This window comes from Oenanthe melanoleuca, chromosome 2 (assembly GCF_029582105.1).
Source record: "Oenanthe melanoleuca isolate GR-GAL-2019-014 chromosome 2, OMel1.0, whole genome shotgun sequence".
Taxonomy (NCBI): Eukaryota; Metazoa; Chordata; class Aves; order Passeriformes; family Muscicapidae; genus Oenanthe; species Oenanthe melanoleuca.
The window spans coordinates 61094515-61115906 of record NC_079335.1 but is presented as its reverse complement, the minus strand read 5'-3'; the positions used below and the strand labels follow the sequence as shown (position 1 = coordinate 61115906).

The window sequence follows — 21392 nt, the reverse complement described above, 5'->3', positions numbered from 1 at the left end:
CCGCTGGGCTTTCTGCCCTCCGGGCTTACAGCCGTTTTCCGCGCCGTCCCTGACTGCCACACAATTAAATGTGTCCGCATTGCGTGTCCTTCTGCCCGGGGTCATGGCAGCAGGCCTTCGCTATGGCTTATTCATTCTCACCTGACACAACAATCCCTTTTTCCTGCTTCGCAACGCGGCTTCCTACAGCTTGGCGCGGTCCCTCTGTCAGCCCCACTCCGCTTACATGATACTGCAGCCTTTACTTGCACCATCCTACTTTGTATCTCCTTTAGCTCGCAAGCGGTCTCTCCCTTCAATGAGATCGACGATTCAAAGTTCCATCTTTTCCCCTACAAACACCAATTTCCCATCTCCTGACAGCGCTGTCTTTCAGTTTAAAATTTTTGCGCATAAAATGTGAATTCCTTGTGTGTCTTCTCTTCAGTTTCAGTCCCCCAGGAAATCCTGAAATCTTTTCTAGGTTAAACTTTTTTTTACAACATCTAAAGCAAGGCGAAAAAGAAAAGAAAAATCTTGAACTTAGTCACTCAAGGATATAATGTTGTGTCCCTGTAAATTCAGACAGGTAATTTTCTATGAAAATCAGTGACTTCAATGGCAGGACAGGGCATTGTTACGGGGTGGAGGGTTTGGGGATTAGAATACTACAAAAACTTAAAAGGAGTATAAAAAAATCTACCAAATGCCACTGATATGTAGCAATCCCCTGGTTTTAGGCAGTGGCATCCTTATCTTCCAAGTTATACAGCTTTTTGGCTCTGACACACTAGCAAATCCAGATTGCCAGACCATCATGGCAAAGGGCCAAACAAGTTACACTTGGAGAAAATCTACAGCAAACAAGACTCTTGGCTGCAGTTATGGGCTCTTTCCCTTTGGGAAAGTATCATTGATAATAAAAAAAAAATTAAAAAAAAATTTAGAAAAAAAAGGCATATTTATCATTACAGGAATAATAGAAAAATTTCCTGGACAGGGTAGGTATATATAACATATATTATATATATGTTATATTATATATATGTATGTATATATATAAATATACATACGTATATATTCAGGGATACTTCTTTTGTTACAGATAGCATGTGTTAACTCATGTAGCTTATTTAAATATGTGTCACCTACATTTATGCTAAATAATTTCCTTAAGCATAGAGAAGCTTACAGTAACCATCATCAGAGTGAAGATGCATGGCTAGGGAGAATTTTGGTCCAGCCAAAACAGCCTATAGCCATCCTTACATTGCAACAGTATGAGGAGCTTGCCGTTGTCAATAAAGCTAGATGGTGCAATTCATTCTTTGTAAAATTTCAGAGCCTGGAAGAAGGGAATGGCAAATGATTAATGCAATACATTATTCATGATTGAAGAAAACTGGGTCATACCATATCTAAGTGCATGCTCAGATATAGTCAAATTAGTGACAGGATCACTCCAGTTTATCTTTGAGATAAGCTCCCTGAACATGTTGATCCTACAAATTTATGTTGTGTAGCTGATGATTATGCTGTCAATTTCTACTAATGGTTTGAAACTACAGACAAAGATATCATGAATGTAATTAGGAATCTATCAGCAAAAGATGTAACACTTATTTTAAGAAGTTTATAAGACATAGGAAATATTTGATGGGGTTTAAAAAATGAGAGGGAAAATTATTTGTCCTGAATTCTGCTGCTGTCATCCGATGGTCATTACCATCTTCAGTTGGCATCCTAGGCATTTATACTGGTATGATCACTCAGGGATCTCTGTCACTGACTGACAATCAAGGCAAGGAAAAATAATCAAATTTCTTCTGAAATTAATAGACTGCTATGCAGTATTGTCCTGGATGATGCAGTACCAAGCTCTTTGAAAAATACAGGGCTTGATTTCTTCACCAATGAAAGAACAACCTGAGCCTTTCAAACAGTTCATTAGGACAAGATAATGGAGAACGCTTAGGTTGGAAGATAAGATGAGACAAAATAAAACCAAGATTCTCAAGTGCAGATTGTGTGTTAGCTGTTCAGAAGATTTGTTCAAACTGCATCTTTGTCCAGTCAGTGAAAAATGCATTGCTTTTGACAAGAAATTCATTCACATCAGTCCTGTGCCAATTTGTATAGGTCAATGTTAGATTGCTCCAAGGTTTAAATAATTTTAAGTGACAGAAAAAAAACTTAATGAAACAAAGAAATTACTTTCAAATAAAGAAGATGAAAAAAGTGCAAGGAACAGAACAAGCCCACCAAAAAGTGCAAAACAGATAAGTCAGGAGTACGCATATGAAGTCAACAACTGTGAAACTTTTCTAACATAAGTCTTCACTGCTAATGGCCTCAAAACACCAGTAACACCAGCAAGAAGATATAAGCTTTATTGATGCTACTCATCACAAAATGTGAAATAAAAGAGATAAATGACTTGGAGTCATTTGCTCTTCAAGACTCAGAACTCATCATTTGCCAGACAAAGCCTAGGAAACCATTAGAGCATGTGTACCTGTGGAACTGGTAAAGTGAGTATAATATGGCAAATGTGCAATGATGTAGAACTACACATTGGCCAGGTAACATGACAAAAAAAATCTGTTGCTCTTAAAGTAGTAATAGGATGTAACATATTTGGACATATACCATGACACATGAGCAAATCCCTACCTCATATATAATTCAGGGTCACATAATATGGAAGACTGTAAAATTGCCATCATAATCAAAAGCCTCTCAGAAATGTAAAAATGCAAGAAATCAAGCAATCTGTTTCAAAGAAATCTGTAGAACCAGAAACAGGTGACTCACTCATAATCTGCATTAACATCTGAAGATGGTAGCATCTCAAATCTCCAAGTATGATGGCAATTTAAGAGATAAAAGACTTATTTTCTACTGTAAAATCTTGCTGATGTGAATCACAAGAAAGTCATACTTCTGAGAAAAAGAAAACTGAAATTTTTAGTATATCTTTTATATGAAGACTCTTATCTCTGCCTTAATGAAAAGGAAGACATATATTAGAAATACCATCATTAGAAATGCTTCCCCAGTATCACTGAACTTATGTATGTTAACTGTGGTCCTTTCAGGCATAGAAATAGAAACTACCTTGAAAAAATTTCTAAAAAACAAATGGTATTGGGTAGCTACAGTGTAGGACAAAGATTAATTTTACAACATGATATCTGCTTGACTTCTTGGTTCAGAATTTTAGTCATGATCTTTGCTTTGTCTTATACAACCAGCTGCTGTACCTTTATGAGGAATTTACTTCATTTACATGTTTCAGAATATGCCATAATTTTGACAAACTTTCAAAAAGTATTTGCAACTCAGTATTTTAAATCATCGTGTCTGCATGAGACTGTGTGAAAAATCAGTCAGGTTTCCAACATAGCATACCATCATTAGCATGTCACATCATAACATACTTTGTGAGCAGAACTGCCATTTTGTTCCAATACTTTCTGACAGCTAAGCTTCCTGGCCTAGGTTTCCTTTATGTAGGTTTTCTCTTCCACTGTCTGCAGTTCATGCTTGCTATTTAACTAAAGAGAAAAAATATATGCAAGTAGTACATACCTACAGCAATGTCAAACATGTCTGTATTTAAGCTGTCCTGGCTTGAATGTGACCTTTTGAGCAAGGCATTTTGTGTACATTATATGTGTGCATACATGCACATGTACATATGCACATACATGTTCTACAAAGATCTGCTAAGTGGTACACCTGAGGTCTTGTGCAAGTAATCCACTGAATGTTGCCTCATTTTACTGAACTGTCACTAGAAGGATTTCACACCATTCATCAGCCTGATAGAAGATCCCTGAAATAGATGACAGTTTCTATCTCAGTCATTAAGTCTGTGTTTTTAATCTGTTTTATTTTCAGAGTTCTTCCTCTCATCTCAATTCCACAATCTCTCTGCCTCTGCACTATGCACCCAGCTTCCCTTTTGACCCAAAGCATACCCTGTAAAACAGGGTTCCTGCAGAAGCACTGAGGACCCTTTGGCACTGGGGAAGCAGGGTGTGGCTCATTTCGTGTTTTGCATGTGCTGTGCAGCTGTCTCGAAAAGATACTTCCAATGCAAACACATTTATTAAAAAAATCATTGACACTGGTAGTGCAATAGACTGAACAATAATATTTTAAAAATATTTCTGCTAGCAAAGGAGAGAAAGAGCAGCCAAGGTGAGAACTGGCTGGGTGTTGCAGGGCAGTGTGATTTTACACACAGTTAAAACAATGGTGAACAATGAGCCTATAGCCTGTCCAATGCTATCTCTAGTGGATATGTTTTATAATCTGGATGATTCCTCCCCGCCTTAAGCATATTTCCTGTCTATGTCCAAAGTATTTGTACTTCATGTTTTCTATCATATTCTTCTGATTTTTTTTTCTCTAGAATATGTAAGCATTGGCTTTTTCTAAAACTAGGAACTTTATTCTGAAATACATTATTTGATACTTTATTTTTACTCTGGAAGTGTGAATTTAGTAGCCTGTTTAACTTATTGAAAGTAAGTCTTCCCACTCTATTTCCATTTTTAGATTTTTGTTTTTTACACACACACAAAAAAAGGAAAGTTTGGATGATGTAAATTTTAAATATTTTCAAAATTTAATAGCTCTGGTTTTTTTCTGTAATGTGTATGTTATCACTAAAAATGAGAATACCTTTTAATAACCTTTTAATAGGTTATTAATGTATGTATATACTATATGTAAATTCCTTCAAAAAGCTCATGTATTTTAGGTGAATTAAATGCACCTGCATTTCAAACATATTTCAGAGAGCAACAGATACATCCTTAATTTCAGCTTTTACTTTCACCATAATGTGAATTCTTATGGGCAATTACATATTGCTGTAGTTAGTATTTTTCTCTTAGTGCTTTTTGAAAGGTTTAGTTAATTTTTTTGACACTTTTTGGGCTGAAGAAAAAATTTCCCGTTTTTAAAATAAACTTTTCAAAGGTATTGATTATTCTACTAATCTTGTTTTAATTTGGACAATTAAGGGCACAATAGATATTTCTAGATAAGTAATTGGAGTTTTTATATTACTTGTTTGGTTACTCTACTTATCTTTGGTTGAAACTCCTGAAGCAACTGAAATTATAACTCATTAAACACTAAAAAATCATAACAAATTGTTTTAACTTCCATTGTTATTCAACCTGAAAGAAACAAAAGAACTTCTTAAAAGGAACTCTTCCATGAACATTCTGCTACAAGTTTTATGGCTAGCAGTAAACTTGTTCATTTGTCTTATTAATTGTAGATTTCTTTTTTTCCCCCCAGGGCTTATTTGTATGTTCAGAGAGAATTCTTTACACATTAACTCTTTCAGCTCGGAACATTCAGTCTTCCCATCACATTTACATCCCAAAAATGTTTGAAAGGGCTTGAGAAAATATGTTTTTACCTTCATATTCTTTACATCTTATACAAACTTCTTTGTGAATGCAAATAATTGATTCTTTATGATTTTTGCATTAACCTCATTAAGGTACTTTCTCTTGATGAATTCCCTCTGGTTTATGTGTTTGGACATCTTCCCCAGAGAAATACTGTTCAATACTTTCAATCCCCACTGCATCACAGAAATGTGATCACAGAAAGTCTTCACCCGTTACTCTACTGTAACAGCATTTTTACTGCTGAGAGCTGTTCTGTCACGTTTGGTTCTGTTTCCCATTTTTTAGTTTCAGGACTTGTTTTAGTCATGTGATCATGTTCTTGTACTTCTATATTGCTCTAATACTTAAAATACTTAAATAAAATACAAATTCTTATAATATTTAAGAACCTCTGCAGCAGAACCCCTCTTATTCAGAAAGATGGCAAGCAAGGATACAAAGCAAATGCTGGGTATACAATAAATGCTGCCACCTGCCTCTTCAGACCCAAAGTTTGCTAGACACAGCTTCCTCTATATGCAATGTAAATTCTCATGTCCCACATACTGATATTTAGTAGTTGTCTACAAAGCATATTGAAACTAGATTTTATGCCTATATAATTACCTGATAGCTAGCTGTGTTGCTGAGTAAGAAATAAGCTGTCTATGCACACACTTGTTGCAAATCTACCTAAATTACTTGATTTATGCTATCTTGGCAGAATCAGAATCAGTCATTGGTTTTCAGAACCCTTCTGTCAGAGCATGGCCTCCATAGCAGTTGAGTCTGCATTTCTTGTCACATGCAATATTTATTATAATGTAAAATAAGAAAGAGCTCATAGCTGTATGCTCTGACCCTGATGATGATGAAACTTTTTCCCTTCCTTAGTGTTAGTTTCATCTACTCCTCAGTAGTGCTGGAAAGCACCGCCCAGTGCTGTGTACTGGGCTGAAGTTCTCTCTCTGGGCATGACCAAACTCCTCTGCCGGGGTGATCGTGACAGGCCTTCAAAAGCAGAGGATGTTGCAGGGCATAGTCTCTTTGGAAAATAGGTGGAGCAAATGATGCCTCAAAAACAGCTCCAGCTCGCTACTGCATGTGAGAGAGAAACTGTATCCAGTTGTGTTACACTTATATTAAAGTGTTTCAAACACAACATCAGGCTCTGTCATGTAATCTCACAACCTCCCAATTACTAGTTTAGGCTTCATAATGTTAGAGGCTGTAGTAAAACAAACAGTATGGATATGTTGTTGAGTATGAAGCAAATCTGAAAGTTCCATCTAGTGCTACTGCTGTTTTTCCCCCCATGATCCTGTCAAGCCATAGAATACAGCGCCCATTATATGCAAAATAAACTTGGGATTTTCACTGGTCTTCTGGATTTCTCTCTATGAGGCCACATTGGTTAACATATGTTTTCGACCAAGAACACTCCTTTCTTCAGCAAAAAAGATTGTCCTTAATGCCTATAGCTTCTTAGCTAGTGTTCTGCTCTACTTCTGAAGCACATACTATTCTAGAGGCAGCAGAATGGAAGAAGCCTGGATTTCTATTGATTTGTTTCTAAACTATTCCTACTCCCTCTGTGGGAAATAATATCCCTTGATGTCCTGCAGCTCTGAAAATTTCTGTCCGCAGACAGCAAGCCTTGGGTCTATCCCAATCACTTCCAATGACCAAAGCAGCTCGCTGTGGCCCTGGCAGCTCTGTGCCAGCAGAGATTTCCCTTGCTGGGGAAACGGCATATCTGCCATGCAGCTGCCAGTGCCAATGCTTATGAAGGTCCCTCGGTTCAGGACGACCAGATCACCTTGCCCTTGAAGGGTGACAACAAAGGGAACATGCCTTCCTCCCTGCTTCCCACATCCCAGATCTGTGTGATCCAGCAGAACCGGGATGGCCTCCATTCCCTCCCTGCCCTGCTATGAGTCAGGACCAGTGCTGGTTCCACCGTTTGTGTCCCCAGAGAACACGGGGCAGGCTGGAGCCGTGTGCCTTCCCTGGGGTGCTGGAAAGCTGGGGCGCCAAGCAGCCTTCCAAACACCAGGAAACCGAGGGACATCGTTCCCGAGGAGGCGGCTGGCGGGCGGCAGGGGTAGGCTGCCCGGGGTGAAGCGGGACGGGTTCCCGGGCCGGGGGTCCCGCTCCCCGCCCGCGGCAGCGGCAGCGCCCCTGCCCGTGCCCGGCTCTTCCGCGCCGCGCCCTCCGGGCTGGCCGGCGGCGGGGCGGGGAGGAGGGAGGAGCCGGCAGCGGAGGAGCCGTGCGGGCTTCCTGGCGGGGCAGCGCTGCGGCGGGAGGGTGTCGCGGCGTGGGCAGGTCCGTGAGAACTTCGCCGAGTCCGCCCGGGGCGGAGGCGCGCCCGTGTCCGTGAGACGGCAGCCGCCGCCCGCTCGGCATGGCCGGCCGCCTCGGCCGCGGGATGTGCTGGGGCAAGAGGGGCCGGGGCTGTCGGGGCGAGGGCGCGCTGCTCGCCCTGGGGCTGCTGGCCGCCCTCGGCTTCCTCGTGTGGCGGCACGGCCCGCCGCCCCGCCACGCCGCCCGCCGCGCCCCGCCGCAGCCGCCCAGCCCCGACTCGGAGCTGCTGCGGCGGCCGGCGTACGCCAAGCCGGCCCCGGAGCCGGGGGCGCTGGGGGAGCTGGGCCGGGCGGTGCGGCTGGAGCTGAGCCCGGCCGAGAAGCGCCGCCAGGAGGAGAGCATCCGCCGGCACCAGATCAACATCTACCTGAGCGACCGCATCTCGCTGCACCGCCGGCTGCCCGAGCGCTGGCACCCTCTGTGAGTAGCGCCGGGGGCAGGAGGGGCCGGGGCACAGGAGCCGTGCCTGCCGCCGCTGTGGCTCGCAGAGCCGCTCCGGGAACCGGGGTGTCCGCTGGCAGCGGCGGCGCGGGTGCTCGTGTCTCTCTCGGGCATCTCTCGCTCAGGAGCGTGGAGGCTTTTGGAAACTTTCCCGTCACAAGCGCTCGGCGATCACGGCGTTCGCTCCCGGAGTTAAATCGATTGGTGACTTTGCCAGGCTGCCGCACCTACACAAGGCGGCTCAAAGTTGCGTGTAGATGGTGCGTGTGCAGGTTGTTTTCCCACGTAGCCCTGGTGGTGTGTTTTCAGTCCTTCAACTACGCTGCTCTGCCACTTTTCTCCTATTGCTGTCCCTGGGTAAGTCACCACGGGCAGTAACATACTTTTTCAGTCACTCCCAGCTTTAAAAATGTTACGCTTCCCAGATTTCAGCTGTGCATTGTATTCAAATGCCTTAAGACACACAGTTTAAAGGAGATCGTTTTATCAGCAGTTTTACCAGGACTGGGCTAGAAGTGGTGCACACAGAGGCGTGTAGTGGTATTCTGAAGTGGGACTGTGCTTGATCCGGGACGCATAGTTGCTGGGACAAGTTACATTTACAATTACGACACCGGTGGCAGATAAGGGCATAGGCAATTGTAAACGAAGGGTTAGATAGTGTTAGATGAGGTGGCTGTAATTTACAGGCAGCTGTGAAGCCAGCGTGGCACAACAGGTCTAACTGCTGTGCCCTTACTCAGTACTCGGTGTGGCACCGTCTTGGGCTCTCCTGTGAGTGAGCTGCGGCTGCTGAGAGGAAGAACTAGCCGATTAAGGGATATGCTAGCCAGCACAGGGGATGGGATGGAGCCACAGCTGCTGCTGACTCCTCACAGCCCTCACTTCAAGCACAAAGCAACCTGACAGCTTGGCTTCAGCTGGTTTGTTTCGTTGCAACAGGTTTGTACGATATGGTAGCAAAAAGCTGTGGAAAAAGCAGGGCTCTGGATCTCCCGTGCATTCACCTCACGCCGGTGTGTCCTGCCCAGTGTTTCACCAACTCTGATTGTAAGTGCTGAATCTAAAACATGAATCTTATGACGACTTTCAAAAAGTTGCAGTGCAAAAGCAAGGCCTTTTCATCATAAGTAAGTCTGACACTAGGCTTGTGTTGCTTAGTTATTATTTCCCTCTTATAAGCAGTCTGTAGATCATAGGTCAAAAAGGACCATTTTAGTTTCATTTCCATGGGAAGAATTAAATAATTTCAATGAGTTATTTTGGACTTCTGCCATTTTTCTATGACAGGATGTTAGAAGAAATGGAAGGTTAGAGTTGTTGAATAGGGTACATTATAGATGGGTGTGGGTGACTATTCTAGAAATGAAAATAATTTAAATAAATTTTGCTACAACAACAGACCCGTTTTGATTTGAATGTATGGATGCTGAAATGACAAAGTATATTGAAACCAAAAGAATCACAGAAGCATCAGTGTCATAATCTCAGAGATAATTGCCTTCTGAAGCTGGGGCTGTATTGTTCTGTTGGCAGGTGCTTCATGCCTTTGTGCACAGTTAAATCTAAATTATGGCAAAAATGTCACACAGCATCTCTCCAACTCACACAGCAAATGTAAAAAACTTTCTCAAAGGCAATTTTGCAATTAAGTGGTAACTTCTTCTCTCAAAAAGGAAGACCATGTAAGAGATTGAAGTAAAAAAAAAATAAAATTGAAAAACATTACCAAGCCCACAGCCATAGAAAATGCATTGCTCTTTGTTGCAAGATTAGAGGTTATACAGTTTGAAATGTCAAGTCCAGGGATAATATTATTATGTTTTTATTAAGGTGGGTAATGCTTGACTATTTATGACCTTTGATGAACATTCTGGTGATGAGTGAGGCTATGATGATGGGAAATAAGTAGTAATGATAGAGGGTAACTAGGCTTCAGCAGTCCACCAAAATGATGCAGAGGCTGAATTTTGGATGTGATCAGTGAAATTACTTTGGTAGCAGAAGACCAGAAGGTGACAAAGGCACCATTTTTTTTAATGGAGTACCAGAAGAGAACCAGAGAACTGTGTGCTGGCAAGCCTTGGAACTTTTCCAGGCATGTTATCTACCAACTGTGGTAAGGGAAAGAATTAGTAACAGATGGGAGGGTGTGATCTATTGAGAAAGTCAACAAGGCTTTTGTCAAGGATGACGTGTCTCATGAATCTATTTGAGTTCTTTGAAGGTTATAATTATATGGATAAAGAAGTATGTTGTTACTTGATTAAACAACTGTGAAATAATGTGGAAATTCCTTGTATTTATAAATGAGCAGAAGCTGTGAAGCATTTGTTTTGGATTTTTCTGTTTTGGTTTGTGTTTGTTTCAGGTTTTTTGTTTGGTTGGTTTTGTTTTCTGTTTGTTTTAAGGAGTGAAGAGTCACTGATAAAGTCCCACAGAAATCTGTGTCAGACTCAATGCTGTTCAACTTACAGCATAGCTTTCATGAAGGAGTGATTAATTTACAGGTCTTTAACTTGAAAGACAGGTGGTCTGCTGGAAGTGTACCTCCTGCAGGGCTGCTGCAATACATGGTTGGTGCATGAAAGTCGATAAAACAAATTCAGCCACCTTCCTATTCCAAAAATCCATTTTCTGTGAAGCATAAGAAAGTCCATCCACTGGAAAATTTAAATCAAATATTCAGGAGATATTGACAGATGCTGTGCTTGCAGACTCTGTTCTGGGCTATGGGCTTTTGGTTTGTTTCAGCATATTCTGGTGTGTGTGGAGGCAATCTGGACATTTTAGATACTGTTAAAATGGGAGGATTGAAGGGAAACAGAGACAACATTACCATCACCTGGATGCCCCACTGCTTCTTTTGATATTAATGTCCTTCCACACTGATCACCCACTCTGTGTGTGTGAATTGGTGAAATCATTTGAATCCAATGAAAACTAGAGTTTTGCTAATTTGATAGAGAGTATCTGAACCAGTAAGCTGTTAAATGTGATATGCAAAATCATTACACAAGGTGTTGCTGTATCAGAAGCTGATGCAAAAAATCTTTTCCTACTGCTGTGTGTTGTACATCCTGGACCTGCCAAGGGAACAGAAGTGTGGCAGGTATTTGCTAATATCTTTGTCTGGTAATAGTGTACAGGAAGAGAAGAATAGTTTGGCTGAGATTACTCTCTCAAAAAATGTATTGATTGATGGTATTTGACTATGAATCCAGAAGTTTCAAATTTAGATCTTTCTCCTACTAATATATTCCCAACAGTGAGAATATTCAGAAAGTTGTTATTCTTTCTTGTTTTCACCACTGTAACTTGCTTTTTGTGATGACTGGTCCTGTTTCTGTTGACCCACAGACCCAAAGAACTCAATAACTACTGTTGTTTCCTTTAGACACTTTCTGCTTCCTTTAACTGTCTGAGCTTGACCTCAGCAACTGATAATGTGTTTCATCACACAGGAATTATTTAGTTTTATGGAAAGTATACATATAAATAAATAAACTTCATGTATAAGCAGTCCTTAAAAATGTCCATTTGGAAGAATCTTATGGATAAGAATGTAAGTTACTAAGTGGTGATACAGTTTGTACTAGGCTGGGGTGAAATAAGCCATAGGGTCAGATAAGGATGGAGGTTGGAAGAAAACTTTGAGGTGTCTAGTCCAACCTCAAAGCCTCCAAGGATGGAGATTCAACAACTTTTGAACACCTCTTTCAAGGCTCCATCACTGCCTTCTTTTTCTTTTTTTTCCCCTGATCATGAGGTTGTCTGGATGGTGCAGCTTGTCTCCCCAACATCTACCCTTCATTTCTTGAGTTTGTACTCATAAAGGGAGCAACAATTATAGGAGGTTTAAAACCAGCAAGTGTCCTCTGTCAGACTTTGAGTTTCTGAGGGCCCTGTTGGGGCTGATGCCCTGTAAGTGTGGTGTGATGAGCTTGGGGCCATGGGCTTTGGCTGCTGCTGCTGCTCTGCCTTCCTCCCCCTGCAACACCACGTCTGCATTGTGTCCCATGGCCTTCTAATTGTGGGCTTGTTTTATAGGACTGTAGGGCTAGGCAGACAACTGATACATTCTCTTAGCCTTTTACAGCTTATTACAATGTATAAGAAATATATTTCCAGTTTTTCTATTTGGGTTCTTTTCGATTAAGGGCTATTTTTCAAGCATTGTTCCAGATTTTAGACATTCTACATTTTTTTCCCCTTTCTATATTACAGTAAGGATGCATTTCACACTTATTTTGGGGATAGTTTCTGTAAAAGCACAAAAATTACCTCTGGCTGCCTCTTGGTACAAAAGTACAAGTCAGGAGTAGGCACTTTTGTGCTGACTCAGCCTTTCATGTTGTCTCTTTCATGGTGGAAGCCTGATTCAGCCCTTGGGGCTCATTTTACTTGTGATCACAAGGAAATGGATTTTTAATTCTTTCCTGTCTTTCCTAAGTAGCCACGAAAGCCCCCAAAATATTGAATGTGGCCTGCATAGTATTTTTCAGCTATAAAATTAGTTTTAGAGGTTTGTTCTTTAATTCTAGGTAATCTTCTGTATTTTGGAGAGACTCTTTATATTTTTTTTTGTATATGTGTGATTTTATGTATATGTTTAAGTATCTGTGCATATATCTTTAAGTGTCTTTGTATAGATAACTAGATATACACAAATGCTCAAATTTCTCTGTCACCATCGTTTATGCCTGTCATATTTATTTTGGGGGAATATTGTGTTTAACATGACAATCTTGTGCTAAGATTTTTCTGTCTTTCAAGACTGTTTTTCCTGTTTGTTCCTATATTTGAGTTTGATTCTCTGAGTCTCTCTTTCTTCTATGGTTTGTTTTCTGGGCTGTAAATACTAAATTATACCAGGATGTTTGTCTGATAGTATCTTGCTAGCAAGTTTCCAGAATAAGCCTTGATACTAGGTTTTTGTTCCTTTTTTACTTCAAAAATGACAGCTCCCCCTGCCAGGAGTTTTAACCTGACTGCTTTGGGAAAAGGTTCAGCAGTTGAGTGTTTCCCTCTTCAGCCCATACTGAGTGTCTGATTTCACCCAGGAGCTTCTCTTTCATCTCTTACCTAAAGGTGAAACAACTGTAGTGACTTTTTTTTTTTTTTTTTTTTTTTTTTTTTTTATGGTATGTGTATAGGGAATAGAACATGCCCAGAGCTGCCTTTGGCACAGGTATTCCCATGCTTTGTATATGACCAGGAGACAGCACACTACTTCTTACAAGAAAGGCTTTGCATAAAAAACTGAGGAGTATGTTTAGTGTAAGAGTTTTGTAACCCTAAGGTCACTTGTTTGCTGTTAGGATTTTTTGGTTTGATTTCTGAGCTTTTTGGAAATATGGAATTGGTTACTAGTAACTATGCTAATCATAATACCTTTTAGTCATTACTTTAGTGTTAGTTGGCAGGATTTCTTTCAAATCTAAACAGGCTTTGGACCTTCAAAGCAATGCTTTTCTAGGACATTTCATTCTTTCTTCATACAGTAAGTGGGGTAAAAATAGTTCTTCCCTATGGTTGGTTTTTTTGGGGAGTTTTTTCTATAAGAAGGCTTGCATTTTAAAGCAGTACAAAATGAAGCAAAAATATTTCGCTGCTTTTGTTTCCTGTCATCTGTAAAAATGTGTCACTTTTCTTTGTCATTATGCTTTTAACAACCCCCAGCAAATATTTTCCAGAAGTCTGGATTATTTTTCACCATTTTTTTCCAGCTTCTGGTAGATTTCCTTAACTTCCTTTGACATCTATATTATTGCTTGGTTTCAGCTGATTTAATTTTTAAATTGAAAAAGTTCTCAGCTCTGTCATTGATAGCAAACAAAATTTGATTTTTTAAATTCAAAACCTTTTTATTGTAAGCATTGTTTATAAGGATCAGAGTGTCCACACCTTAGTCATTAGTGATGAATACAACAGCTCCTTTCAGTCATTGCTTTGTAAACTATTTTTTCTTGTCCTGAATCAAATTACTCACACTAAAGTAAGTTTTTTGAATGTAGGTGTAGGAAATAGTATGTCTCTGTGGAAAGGTCAAATGTATCTCACTATCCTGGAAGAAAATCAAAAACATCTGAGCAAAATATATCCACTGTTTCAGCTCAACAAAATAAAATAAAAATCAAGTGGATTTACCCATTGTCACATGCAGAATTTCCTTCTCGGGTGCACATCCAGAATCTGGGTCAGTTAGGAACTTCTGTAACCTTTCTCTAACAATTTGGAATTAGGAGGCTCTATGGATTTCCCAAATATGTGGATTTTGGGATACAGACTTAGTCAATTCTCCTCCTTGGTCTTTCTAGATTTTTTTTCTTAATGTATTTTTTATCTGTCTTAAACAGATTTGCTTTCTGTGTCTACCTCCTCTCCACCTCCCAACTTCTTAACAAATATTTTCTTCTGTTTCAGACTCAGTGTCTTTCTTGCTTGCTTATTATCTGAAATCTTAAGAAAGCTTTTGGCAGTCTGTCTTGTCAAGACCTTCTTGTCATTTGGACAATCATTCTGTAGAACATTAAATAACCTGGAAAACTATTTCACAATCTAGCCAGCCTCTCTTTCCAGAGGCTATGATCATATCACAGTATTGTAGACTTCACAGGGGTGCTTCCTCTAACATGGTTTGTTTCAGCAGATATAATTTAGGGGGCTTTTAGCCAGCCTGCTGGGCTGGGACAGGTGATGGGGAAGTGTAGGCCAGCATCCTGAACTCACCTGTTTAAGTGTTCCAGCCTTGCCCTAAATAATCTGTCCGTTCTGGCTGTTATCAGCACCTTGCTGCTATCTGTGTTGCTGACCACACCTTCTGTAAACTGTCAATGCCTTTTTCTACAATAGTTAAACACATGTGGCCTGTGTAGGTGTGTAAAACCAGGTGGAGCCTCTCCATGCAAAGATAAACCTTTTTTAATTTTTTTATTTAAAAAAAAAAAAAAAAACCATGAACTGACAGTTGGCTCAAGGTAGTCTTACGGACAAAAGAAATTTGACATGAAAAGTTGGGTAGTGTTTGGAGAAGATAAGAATAATGTTTATTATATCCTTTAATTCCATTGGAAATGTCTCACTTTTCTATCCCAAGCCTTGGGTGGTGTTACTTTTGACTGGCATGCTGCATTTTATCCATAGGTTACTCTCCCACAGAGAGGGGTGAGGAGTGGATGTTCAACTGTATATACAGCCTGGAGTAAGAGACATGGCCTTGGTAGCTGTGGGGTGACTTACAAACCAGTGCTGCCACTGCTGTCATGCTGCAGGGCTTGGAGTGCTTGTGATGGATGTGCAGAACCCCAAGCTGCAGCTTGGGCAAAATAGAAAAGGGGGTAGAAGATGCCAGAACTGCTGTGGCCTCTGCCATGGCTTTGGGAAGGTGAGAGAAGGAGGTGTTTTCTCTTGAGTGAAGATACTTGGCAGATTCCAATGCCCACATTGCTGCCTCTGCAGTTTGTGGAGTGGGAATGAAGATGGTGAAACTAGATTGAGATGCCCGTGGATGCTGCCATTCATCCCCATCAGCCTCATTTACTTACAGCCTACAAAATGCCACTTTTGAGCACACCTCTTACTGAAAGAGCAGTTTAAGTCCTTGTTTAAACTGTTCAGATTAGGAGGAGGAGGAAGAGAGGTTGTGTGGCAAGCCAGCATGTTTATGGCCCCTCATAACAAGCCCAGCCAGCCTGGTTCCTAACCCACCATATGAAAGCCAGCCTGAAGTAGAACCCTGGCAGTGTTTTCCAGGTGACACTGGGGTGGGGCATACTGTCACATACTGCAGTCACATAAATCAAGTTGAATCAGCTTCAGCAGTGACACTGTTTTGCACTTCTTGAGAGAAGCTGCACCATCCTGAACTTGCCTAGGGCGTTCACATTGAAACTTCAAACCCAAAACTTAGCAGTATACCTTCTGAAAGTATTGAATAATTTATGAGCAGTTTGTGTTCTTAGCAAATCTTTGAAGACTCAGAAAACATTTCATTTTTTTTTTCTTAAAATATAAGTAACCGTGCATATAGAAGATCAAATTTGGAGATTAAAAGTCTGTTTTCCCTTTCTGTATCATTGTCACAGTTGTGGTGAAAGTCTTAAGTAAGAGCATGTCAGCAACCATTCCTAATTAACTCATGGCAGTGTGCCCAGTGTGCACACATTCATGCTCTCTTTCCCTGTGTATAGATACACATCTCCTAGAGAAACAGCTCTTTACAAAGAAATAAATTGAGTGATTACATTAATTGACACAAATGTTCTTGAAAACAACCCATTTAATTTTGTTTAGGCATTTCCTGAGTGATGTCTCCTTAGTTTCTAATAAATAACCTATTGTAAAACTTGCTAACAGAAGACTGTGTAGTGTAGTAGACTCCAAGGTTAATTTATTAAACTTGTCAGTTGTTTACTCTTGGTTAGACTGTGACTTAAAAACGCAGTATAAAAAAAGGCAAAACCAAAACCCCACAGGAATTTGAATGCATGATGATACACTTTTGCATGTTTGGCTTCAGTTTGCATTTTGTGGACTTAGATGTTTGAGTAGAAGCTGTCATGAAACATGGAGGAAAGGCAGTATATAGGGAACGTGGTTTGGTGTTCAGGTACACACAAGTGTTATTTTCTCTTTCTTACCATCTAGAGATTTAAAGATTTATGGATGAACACATTTAGAATCCTAAAATATAGATGTTCTCTTAGTGTAAATTGATCAGAAATTCCAGAAGACAAAGCTTTTATTGGTTTTATACCTGTCTTATGCCACAGGGTAAAGTAGGAGGGCCCTGGAACACCCACCCAACAAGGCAGAAGGTGCCTGAGGGAATTGAAGGATGATGCAGAAGCAGGATGCTGCTGTAGCACTGTAGTGTCCCTGTCTGCTCCTTGGAAGATGGTTGGGGCAGTCCTAGCCATGTTTTCTCTGAGTATCACAAGGCTTCTGCTTGTGCATTTTCTAGTGAATCTGCGGAGAGCAGGAGTGACCAGAGGGCAGTGACTGAGCAGGTGTCACTCCTTTGCATTGCCATACCCTTGTGGTTATTATTCATTATATACCAGTGTTTGTCATTGAATCTGAGTCTTGTTTAAAACTATATGCATTTATTTTGTTGCCTCTAGAAAAGCCTCTTGGATGTGTTGGCAACAGGTTTTTCCTCAGTGGCTGATCCTAGTATCTGATAACTGTGACTAAAGTCAGGTTGACTAGAGATTTCTGTACTTCTCTGAAGAAAATGAACCCACTCAATATGCACAGCATGCCATTTTTACTTTTAATTGGGTAATTGTTTATTTAAAATACATTTAATTATTACAAACCAGCAAAGTTCATGTGATTGAATAAGATAAGGAGAGTAGTGAAAGATCAAATGCATCTGCGTTTTATTTTCCATGCTTGGAAATGCCTCACTTACAGACAGCTAATTTCCTTATGTCTGTGTTATGTTTTTACCAGCCATTTGGTAGTTATGATGACTAAGTTCAAAGTGATGTATCTCAGCCAGTGGTAGGGACCATAGGTAGTTTCCTATAGTCATTTAAGTTTATTCATAGAAAGTTAACAACTGTTCCATAGTCAAACCTCTATGGACAAGAGGGAGGTGGGGACCCACTGAGGTCTCCTGGGCTGTGCTAGATCAATGGCTTAAAGAGAGTGAGGTAAGTTGCCTTCTGGATCTGTCTTTATGGACCGGCAGAGCCCAGATGATCAGCTCAAAGGTGACAGTTTTTAGGATGAATAATGTGAGATGCAATTAATCCTGTTTTAACATGATCCTCTCTATTGGAAAGGAAGGTGTTATGTGTTTGAGGGTGGCACTAGAGAGTGCCCTACTCAGAAGCCAAAAGCAGGTTTCAGTATAGAATGCATAAATATACATTCCCAGTATCTGCAAAAACATATTTTGGGGCTGCTGTCACCAGTTGCTGTCATTTTAATGGCATACTGTAATTGATATGCATTTGTTTTTCTGAATAATCCAAAGTAGGAGTGAAATGATTCACTTGGAAAGTAGGAGCTGGGATACTTGGCTGACACATGGAGAATAAAAGTACATCTTGAAGTTTGCAAATGTGAAAACAGAAGATGGGCTGCTAAGGCACTTCTGTGGTAAACAGGAGTTGAGAAATGGAAAAGATGAGTTATGACCACCAGGCTTTAAATCAGGTTTCATACTGGTAGTGGGTTTTTTGAAGTTTTTATTTCTTGTGAAGTGGTAATGTTTAGTGTCCATATGCATGCCACTTAATTGTTATTCAGCAACACTTCCAAGCATTTCCATTTCAGGGATTCATTAGTTTTTTGAAGATTTTCTTATGCTATAATTTTTCCAGGGTCTAAATGCTTTGGGTTTGTAATCTCTCGAATGGGATTAATTTTTAAGGTTTAGCAAAACTCTTTCATTACAGAAAGTTAAGGAAAATTGTGCTTCACTTTAGCAACACTATTTGAGACTGCTAACAGTTGAGATCTTCTAGCAATGTAGCAGGAAATATATGTCTTGGAAATAATATCTGAGATAGACATGCAAATCTATGCAGAAGTTGGATAACTTGGGGGTTTTTTTATTTTTTTTATTTTTTTCCTTTTTTTATACTATTTTTTAGAATTTTTTTTTTTTAATAAGGGGATCAGGGTACTTCTCAGGTCAGGTTGGCCATTCTGGCCAGCAGCCTGCCCTGCTACCATGGTGAGTCACTTCTCTGCACTCTTGTGCCGCCTTCCACCATGGAGCTGGTAAATCAAACCCATTTTTTAGTGCTGGCATCTTTCTTGGCTTTGGAAACCTAAGAAACGTGTGCTCTGGTATGTCCTGAAGCAGGCTGACCTTTTCCTGCAGTGTGGGGTGTGCTGGAGGAAGGAGGCAGCAATGCACAGTGAATCACAAACAGTGTGGGAATTGCCTTGCTCTGTGCCAAATTGTGTTTCCCATCTCCAGCATGTAATTTCAGGCAAATCCGTTGAAGTCTTTAATCTATAATTAGACTTATAAGCTTCTTTAGACCTTTTGGGTTTCCTTTCTTTAGAAGGAATACAGCATTATTATTCTATGAATCTTCTTGACATATTTTTCAAAGAATGCTTTACTGGTGTTTTTTTAAATTTATTTGTATTTTCCTTCAGTTTTCTTCAGTGGATGCATAGAGATCCTATTTCCATTAAGAAATGAACTCAAAATTACCTGGTAAAAAATGACTGATATATATGAATTTTTTTTTTCCTGGCAGTACTGAGCAGAAATGTTTTTCAGTAGGCTAAAGTAAATATGTATTTCTAAAATTGGATTAAAACAGTGGATTTTTCTGCATTAAAAATAAAGAAGTTAATTAAAATGTCACTTGTCACTCCTTTTCATTTTTTATGTGTCAATACATGAATGTCTGGCTAAACAAATCAATTCTTTCACCAGGTGTTGGTGTGGGACAGTTCCCTCTGTGAAAGCCTCTCAGGACAAGTTACAGCCTGGAGGGAGAAGTGTTTTAGCACTTCACTAGATCACTGTGTGTGTGTCTATATGTACCTACCTATGTATATATGTAAATATCTATATATGTAAATATGCATGGGTGTTAAGGAGCTTTTGGGTGCCTCCTTTGCCCGAGTGTCATTAGTCCTTTTTGCTTCCTCATGTTCATGTATTTATTACAGAATTACTCTACAGACTGTCTGTTTTCCTCGTAAGAATTTTAATTTTAGGCATAATCAGATTCAGATTCTTTTTCTTTCTGTACAACAGATCTTAATAGATACTGCCTAATCTTCAAAGAAAACTTGAAGCTTTTTTAAATTGCAGACACAGTAGCCTCAAGTTTGTTAAAATATTCTTGGTAAGCAGTTCGCTTTCAATGTCATTTTCTTAGTGGTTTGGGGAATTTTTGTGCCCCTAAATTGACCTAAGGGATTTTCCTGTCACATTTCCTACTGATCAGTTTTAATTTCCCTTTTCAGCTCCCCATAGCATGTGTTCTGGAGGACTCACTGCTTTTCTGTTTTGGTAGAAAGGATGTTCTTCCTGCTTCAGCAGTCTTCAGAAGTTGAAGTTTGTCCTTCTTGCCCCTTACAAGCCTGGGTAACTCCAGGGAATAAAAATTGCCAATATGGAATGCTCTTAGCAAAGATGAGAAATTGTAGAAAATGCCATCATTGTTTTAAAATTCTTCTAAAGTATTCTTTAGAAGATTTAGGGATTCTTTAAAGAATTTATACATTTGGCTCAGCTATAAGTTTCTTGGCATCCTTATGTTCATTTAGGGAAGTTCATATATGTATTTATAGGAAATACATTCTGGAGCTTAATCCAAAGGTTTGCAAACTTTCTGGCTCTCCATAGAGCCAAGCTCATGCATTTTTATGTCTATTTTACGTTGTTGTAGATTCCACTATTAGATTTTGCCAGTTATGTGGCTCTCCAAATTCTGCTTCAGTGTACATACATTTCAGTTTTGTTGCTGGTTGTTTGGTTTGGGTTTTTTCCTCTTTATTTGTTGCTGTTCCTTCACAGTTATATTTTTACTGTCTAGCACTTGTTCTGTTTTCCAAAGCAACAGTTATCACTAGTTTATGTTACTGTTTTTACTGCACTTAGATTTTACTTTTCTTTTATTTTTTTTTCCTTTAATTTGAGGCACATTTTGACCATTGCTGATTCTTCTATTTGAAATTGTGCAAAGACAGCTACTTCAGGTACACTAGCCCAGAATACCTCCTATTATTTTTCTTTTTAGACCTTTTGGTAGTATGCAGAATTTTATTTATAATGCTTCTGTGGAAATGGAGCCTCTGTAAGAGCAACTTCCAAATGTCTTCTCATACAATTTTCCACTCAGATGCAGCTCTTTTCAGATCCTTTCTGTGTTCTTGCTTGCAGTTAGTAACTAGCATACAAGTGGATTTGAGAATCGTTTCCTGAAAATTAATAAATGCTTTTGCACTTGTACTAAATGTTATTCCCCCTTTACAGATGCAGAGAGAAGAAATATGATTATTATAGCCTGCCAAAAACCTCTGTTGTGATAGCTTTCTATAACGAGGCTTGGTCAACGCTTCTGCGAACTGTTCACAGTGTTCTTGAGACATCTCCAGATATACTTTTGGAAGAAATTATCCTTGTAGATGATTACAGTGACAAAGGTAGGAAGAATAAATCTAAATAATATTGATTGTTGATGGGCTTCTTTGGTCAGCCAG

General features: G+C 39.8%; 1 protein-coding gene across 1 annotated transcript in view; it reads left to right on the top strand.

The window, feature by feature from the left end:
• Positions 1–7675: 7675 nt before the first annotated feature.
• Positions 7676–21392, top strand: part of GALNT12 (polypeptide N-acetylgalactosaminyltransferase 12) — a 46376-nt gene continuing 32659 nt past the window's right edge. The window contains exons 1-2 of the mRNA XM_056485112.1: positions 7676–8180; positions 21166–21335. Of these exons, the coding sequence (XP_056341087.1) occupies positions 7801–8180; positions 21166–21335 (550 nt within the window). The 5' untranslated portion in view covers positions 7676–7800. The remainder of the gene's footprint in view (positions 8181–21165; positions 21336–21392) is intronic.